Source organism: Corvus brachyrhynchos, unplaced genomic scaffold (genome assembly GCF_000691975.1).
Source record: "Corvus brachyrhynchos isolate BGI_N302 unplaced genomic scaffold, ASM69197v1 scaffold215, whole genome shotgun sequence".
Classification (NCBI taxonomy): domain Eukaryota; kingdom Metazoa; phylum Chordata; class Aves; order Passeriformes; family Corvidae; genus Corvus; species Corvus brachyrhynchos.
The window spans coordinates 350,853-357,139 of record NW_008237887.1 but is presented as its reverse complement, the minus strand read 5'-3'; the positions used below and the strand labels follow the sequence as shown (position 1 = coordinate 357,139).

At 59.6% G+C, this 6,287-nt stretch overlaps 2 protein-coding genes across 2 annotated transcripts in view; one reads left to right on the top strand and one right to left on the bottom strand.

Annotated features, from left to right (window-relative positions):
* Nucleotides 1-1,772: 1,772 nt before the first annotated feature.
* Nucleotides 1,773-2,918, bottom strand: HSPB7 (heat shock protein family B (small) member 7). Its single transcript, XM_008632459.2, has 3 exons — nucleotides 2,722-2,918; nucleotides 2,502-2,635; nucleotides 1,773-2,275 (listed from the first exon to the last, which is right to left on the bottom strand). The coding sequence occupies exons 1-3, from the start codon at nucleotides 2,774-2,776 to the stop codon at nucleotides 2,090-2,092; spliced, it is 375 nt and encodes a 124-aa protein (XP_008630681.1). The 5' UTR covers nucleotides 2,777-2,918; the 3' UTR covers nucleotides 1,773-2,089.
* Nucleotides 2,919-3,292: 374 nt separating this feature from the next.
* CLCNKA (chloride voltage-gated channel Ka) overlaps nucleotides 3,293-6,287 on the top strand; it is a 5,035-nt gene continuing 2,040 nt past the window's right edge. Inside the window, exons 1-13 of the mRNA XM_017732696.1 lie at nucleotides 3,293-3,458; nucleotides 3,538-3,666; nucleotides 3,773-3,901; nucleotides 3,997-4,136; nucleotides 4,226-4,303; nucleotides 4,396-4,474; nucleotides 4,545-4,670; nucleotides 4,776-4,860; nucleotides 4,940-5,041; nucleotides 5,484-5,568; nucleotides 5,652-5,813; nucleotides 5,902-5,971; nucleotides 6,216-6,287. Coding sequence (XP_017588185.1) covers nucleotides 3,341-3,458; nucleotides 3,538-3,666; nucleotides 3,773-3,901; nucleotides 3,997-4,136; nucleotides 4,226-4,303; nucleotides 4,396-4,474; nucleotides 4,545-4,670; nucleotides 4,776-4,860; nucleotides 4,940-5,041; nucleotides 5,484-5,568; nucleotides 5,652-5,813; nucleotides 5,902-5,971; nucleotides 6,216-6,287 — 1,375 coding nt within the window. The 5' untranslated portion in view covers nucleotides 3,293-3,340. The remainder of the gene's footprint in view (nucleotides 3,459-3,537; nucleotides 3,667-3,772; nucleotides 3,902-3,996; nucleotides 4,137-4,225; nucleotides 4,304-4,395; nucleotides 4,475-4,544; nucleotides 4,671-4,775; nucleotides 4,861-4,939; nucleotides 5,042-5,483; nucleotides 5,569-5,651; nucleotides 5,814-5,901; nucleotides 5,972-6,215) is intronic.

Below are 6,287 nucleotides of genomic sequence, written 5' to 3'. Positions count from 1 at the left end.
TGAGGGGCCGTGAGGGGCCGTGAGGGACAGAGCGGAGCTCTGAGGTTCGAAGGTTCTGGTGCGGCCGCCACCGCCGTGTTCATCGCTAACCACGTCCCCCGTCGCCATATCACCCCTATTTCAGCACCCCCGAGGTGGTGATTCCACCACTGTCCCAGTGCCTGACCGCCCACTGCATGAAGGAATCTTCCCTATATCTAACATAAATCTCCCTGCCGCAACGTGATGCCGTTCCTCTTTTCCTGTCACTTGTTCCCTTGGCTCCACCCTTCTGTCAGGGAGAAGGTTCCCGGTTATTGGAAATAATATACTTTTCCTAAGTAATTTTTAATCAGTTGTTTTAATTAATTGTAAGCAGCACTCACTTTTGGCCAGCACTAGTTAAGTTTCTCCACAGACTCTCGTTGCTCAGATCATTAAATCACCAAAACTGTAAGTTTGTTAAAACTAACCCTGACAAGCTTCAATAAAGCCAAAGGCATTTGAAAATTGGATATCTGGGATCTTAAATGTACGGCCCTTCAAGGACGTTGGAGTAACCAGAAAATACAGAGGACATTAAGGCCTGGAAAGCTGGAGATTCCCCATCTGAGAAGAAGATAATAAAATTACTACAGAAATCAATGACCGATAGAAGACAGAATGCTAAATAATAAAGAGAATTATGTGACTTAAAACCCATGAACATTAATTTGTTTGCTGAAAATGTATAAATAAGTGAAAAAGTTTTGTATTGGGCTACAACGGTGCCCTTGATCCCCTCGTCCAGATCATTGATAAAGGCTTTAAACATGCCCAAAAAACCTGTTTTTTCCCCATCTTTCCTTCCACAAACGAGCTGCTGTGGGGTGCGTTTGGGGCTGGGCTGAGCCGGCCTTTCACCCACTCCACATCTCCCCTGTCCAAAAGCGATTTGGGCAGAAATAGGGCGTTTTCCCCCATTTTCTTCCTCCTGTCTCTGCACCGCCCTGGGCGAGGGCCACTAGATGGCAACCAGTGACCGGCGGTGGCTGCCGGGGTGGCATTTTGGGACGGAGCGGCCGCGTCCCATCGCCGGGGCTCGACGGCCGCGCACCGCCGCTCCCCTCCCCGGAGCTCCCCGAGCCTTTACTGCCACCAACAACTTTATTCATCACTTTTAACCTCTTTTTTTTCTCCCTGCCACCGGGAGGCCCCTGAGTGACAGCCAAAGCAGCCGGCGGCCGTGCCTGGGACGCTGCCAGGTGTGTTAATGCCAGTCACGAGTGGTTCGGGGATGGACGGGATCGGGCTGCCCTGGAGCGGGAGCAGCAACACGAGCCAGGCGCTGTGTGTAGCCATAAACAGGCGCTGGCCCCGAGCAGGCGCCTCGGTGTTGTTGGTACACACAGGGAGAGACGGAGTCAGGCCCTTCTTTGCGGGAGGTTTTGGGGGGCTCCCCCCCAAAATAAACCCTTGGGTTTGGGGCCGCCATCCCGGCTCGTGCCGGCCTTGGGGCATCCCGAGGGCGGTGGGTGAGGGTGGGCGAGGGGAGGAGAGGAGGGTTTGGTGCCCTTCCAGGTGGGTCGGCAGCCGAACAGCTGAGGGAATGGCTCAGAAATAGAGCTTCGGGGAAGAAATGAGTCACCCCGGGCTGGAAATAAACAGGGCAGCGGGCGCCCGAGCAGCTCCTGGTCCGGGTTTTTGTCGGGATGGCAGAATATCGCTTACGGAGACACCCCTCGGGTCTGATCCCACACCCCTTTTTGAGTGTAAAGCATCAAGGAAACATCAAAAAACGGAGAAGGCGGCAGTCAGACGTTCTCAATAATTTATCCCAAGCTCTATATACAAAGACAAGCTCTGGCGGAGGGCTGGGAAGGGAACCTGGCTCCCTGCAGGACTCTTGGCACGCTGGATCTTCCCCCTCAACACGCGCCAGCTAAAAATTGCTGGAGCTGGGACTCCCCTCCGGAGTTTCTCCGGTGGGTGCCGGGACGCATTCGGCACAGGTCTGACCCCACGGTGGAGGGAGCGTTCCCATTCCCTACCCCACGTCCCACCTCCTTCCCAAATCACCCAAATAATTAGCGAGGGAGGGGAGAGGGGAGGAAAGGAGCCTCCCGACCCCTCAGATCTTGATCTCAGTCCGGAAGGTTTGCTGGACGTGCTCGGAGTGCTTGGCCGGCCGGCGCTGAGCCCGGATGGTCAACATCCCGTTGTCCCCCAGCGAGGACGACACGGACGTGGGGTCCACGTCTTCAGGCAGCTGGCACTTGTGGGTGAAGGTGTTCATGACGGTGCCGTCCGTGGCCCTCTGGGGAGAAAAAAATGGGTGAAAAGGGGCGATTTTGGGGTGCAAGTGGAATGGGGACTCATCATTCCCTACGGTCACCATTAACTAATGGTGAATTAAACCCCGATGGGGTTGTGGCCGCAGCTGTTCGGCAATTGGGTGGGAGCTGGATGGTCCCCGCATCCCCCGGTGAGGATTTTGGGGTCCCCCGCTTTGGGGACGAGCAGGGAACGGAGGGAACACCCACCTTCTCGGCGTGCACCTCGATCTGGTTGTTGGAGGTGGTGACGATGATGTCCTCGGGCGCGAAGTCGCTGACGTCCACCGTGAACTGATAGGTGTTCCCCAGGGTCTTCACCACGCCCGTGTTACCGGGGCGAGCTGCCGGACAGGGTTTGGGGGGGTCACAGCCACGGCTTGCTGCGGATCCCCCCCCAGATGCCTCCTGAGTGCCCCCCCAAACTCACCTGGGAACCCCAAGGTCTCCCCGTGGGGCCGGACAAAGCTCCCGAAAAGCTCCATGGTGCCGGCGGGCGAGGATTTCACCTGCCCCCGCTGCTTGCCCCCACCTGCGACCCCCAGCTCCCGCCGGGGGAAAGAGCGGAACCCCCTTCCTCGTTCTCCTCCCGGCGAAGGCGACGCCGGATCGGTTATTTCGGGATATTTCGACTTGACGAGCTTTTTAAAGCCTCGTTAAGGCTCCCGGCCGCCTGCCAGACCTCTCGTAAAACCGGCTAAATTTAGGTCTTGCGCCGGAGACGGTGGAAATTTTTCCCCTCTCCGTCCCCCCCCCAACTCAACGCCATGGAATGCGATGCCTATTATTAAGGAATAATCATGATAATTAATTAAAATACTTATTAAATCCTCCCCGCCGCGGGATGTGCGTTGGGATTGGGAGCTCGCGGGTGGCGGAGGGGGGGGGGAAACCCGGCTCGCTCCGGCCCGAGCGGGTCCGTCGGATTCGTCAAGGTCGTTTTTAATGAGCTCCTTTGCAAACTCACTCTGGCAGCGGAGGCCGAGGCGGGAGGACGGGTGAGGGGGTGCTAAAAAAAAGCGGGTGCAGCCCCCAGAAAAGTCCCCGGGATGGAGCGAGCCCTCCCCGGGGGGGCGCGGGGGGAGAAGGAAGAGAAGGAGGAGGAGAGGGTGCTGGTGTCGGAGCACAGCTGGAGACCCTGCCCCACTGCCCGGAGAAGGCTCCGAGGTGAGACCCCCACCCAAAAAGGGGGATTCTGGGGGTGAGAGTTTTTGGGGGGGTCAGCACCCTGTTCCCCCCGTCGCAGGGTGCTTGGAGTGGGTGAAGCGGCAGCTTTTCCGCGTCGGGGAGGATTGGTACTTCCTCTTCATTCTGGGGGTCCTCATGGCCACCATCAGCTTCACCATGGACATCATCGTCGCCAGGCTCTACGCAGGTAAACGAGGGGTGCCCTGGGGGGCTTCACCGGCGTTTGGGGTTCACCGAGAATATGGGGAGGTCTTTTGGGGGGTGCATCTCCCCTCCCGACACCTCTCCTCCAGCCCACACGTGGCTGTACCGAGAGATTGGGGACATCGGGGTGCTCAAGTACCTCTCGTGGACCCTGTACCCCACGGCACTGGCCGCCTTCTCCACCGGCTTCTCCCAGAGCATCACCCCGCACTCCGGAGGTGAGCCAGCTGCACCCCGACCTCCCTGGCTCCCTAAAATGCCCCCTCGGTAATGGGGGACGTCTAAAATTTGGATCCTCCCCCCCCTCCCCCAGGCTCCGGCATCCCAGAGCTGAAGACCATCCTGATGGGCGTGGTGCTGGAGGACTACCTGGCCATCCAGAACTTCGGAGCCAAGGTGGTGGGGCTGACCTGCACCCTGGTGTGCGGCAGCACCCTTTTCCTTGGGAAAGTGGTGAGGGATCCCCGTCTGAACCCCAGAATCCCCGGCGGTTTCAGTTGGTGCCGAGGTGGGGGGGACGCTCAACACTGTGTCCGCCCCAGGGTCCCTATGTCCACCTCTCCGCCATGGCTGCAGCATATCTGGGGAAGATGAGGACCACGGTCACGAGGGAGTATGAGGTGGGGGTGCCACTGCCCAAAAAATGAATGGAGGGATTTTATTTTACCACCCCAAAAAGTTGGGGTTGGGCCTAAACCCCCCCACCCTACAGAACAAGTTCAAGCAGCATGAGATGCTGGTGGCAGCACAAGCCGTCGGGGTGGCCACAGTCTTCGGGGCGCCCATCAGCGGTGAGGACCCCCCCACTCCCACCCTGGGCACCCCTAAACCTCGCCCTGACCCTTTTCCCCGTTTTTCCAGGGGTGCTTTTCAGCATCGAGGTGATGTCCTCCCACTTTGCCGTGCGGGATTACTGGCGCGGCTTTTTCGCCGCCACCTGCGGCGCCTTCATGTTTCGGCTCCTGGCCGTGTTCAACAGCGAGCAAGGCAAGGCAGTGTGGGCAGGATGTACCCCCCCTTCCCCTTTACCCTCCCCCTGTGGCATTTTTGGGGTGCTCACCCCCACACCCTCATTCCTCTCCCCCCTCCCAGAAACCATTGCCGCTGTTTTTAAGAGTGACCTCCAGCTTGATTTTCCCTTCGACCTCCTGGAGACCTTTTTCTTTGTGATTTTGGGGTACGGAGGGTCTGGTTTTGGGGAGTTGTCTGTGCCTTGCCTGTGCCCGGCCTGTACCGTACCTGCCCTCTCCTCACAGGACCATCTGCGGGATCGTGGCCTGTGCTTATCTCTTCTGCCAGCGCTGGACGATGGTGGCCGTCAAGAAGAACTGGCTGACGGCCAAGCTCTTGGCCACTGAGTCCGTACTGGGCATCCATCCATCCGTCTGTCTGCACCCTGCACCCTCTGTGTCTGTGTGTCCGTGCCCTGCAGGCTCTGTGTGTCCCTGTGTCCTTCCCATACACCCTGGGTGTCCCTATGTCCCCCCCCGCACCCTGGCTGTCCATGTGTCCACCCCGTGCATCCTGCCCATTCCCTCTGAGTGTCCGTATGTCCACCCTGTGCACTCTGGCCACCCCTGCATCCACCCCATACACCCTCCACATCAACCCCATGCACCCCGAGTGTCCCTATATCCCCTCCCTGCATGCTGCCCACCCCACCCCATCCACCCTGGATGTCCACGTGTCCACCCTGTGCACCGTGACCGCTAACCCGATCTGCCCCGGGTGTCCCTGGATCCCCCCCGTCCGTCCATCCATCTGTCCCCACGCCCCCAGCCCCCCGTGTTCCCCCTGCAGCAAACCCGTGTACACAGTGCTGGTGGTGCTGCTCCTCGCCTCCATCACCTTCCCGCCCGGCCTGGGGCAGTTCATGGCCTCCAGGGTGAGTGGGGACACGGGGGGCTCCCTGGGGACCCCAAAACCTCCCACTGGGGGCTCAGGGTGTCCATTTGTCCATCCATCCAGCTCACCATGAAGGAATATCTCACCTCCCTCTTCGACAACCGCACGTGGGGTGCACTGGCCCCCAACGCCTCGGGGATGGCCAAGCCTGGGGGGCTCTGGCAGGAGTGGGACCATCCCTCTGCCACCATCTATGGCACCTTGACCTTCTTCCTGCTCATGAAGGTAACCATGGCCCCCCAAATCTCTGGCTGGGCCCCCCAACACAATGTCCCCATGGGGTGACCCCCCCTGTGTCTGCTGGCCCCCCCAGTTCTGGATGCTTATCCTGGCCACCACCCTGCCCCTGCCAGCCGGGTACTTCATGCCCATCTTCATCTACGGTGAGTTGGGGCCTGGGGGGACACGGGGGGACAGCCAGGCTGAGGGGGACATGATGGAGACAGCCAGGCCTGGGGAGGAGTGCAGGGGGTGCATTCAGCCCTTGGAGTGGGGGTACAAGGGGGTGTGGAGTACAGGGGATCCATCAGCTCTGGGAGGGCTGCAGGAGGGTGCTCACCTCTACCTCCACCATTTTTGGGGGTGGCTGCTGGGATCTTCCCACCTTCCCTCCTCCCCCAATTTTAGGAGCGGCCATCGGGCGCTTGATGGGGGAGGTGGTGGCCCTGCTCTTCCCACGGGGGCTCCATTCAGAAGGAC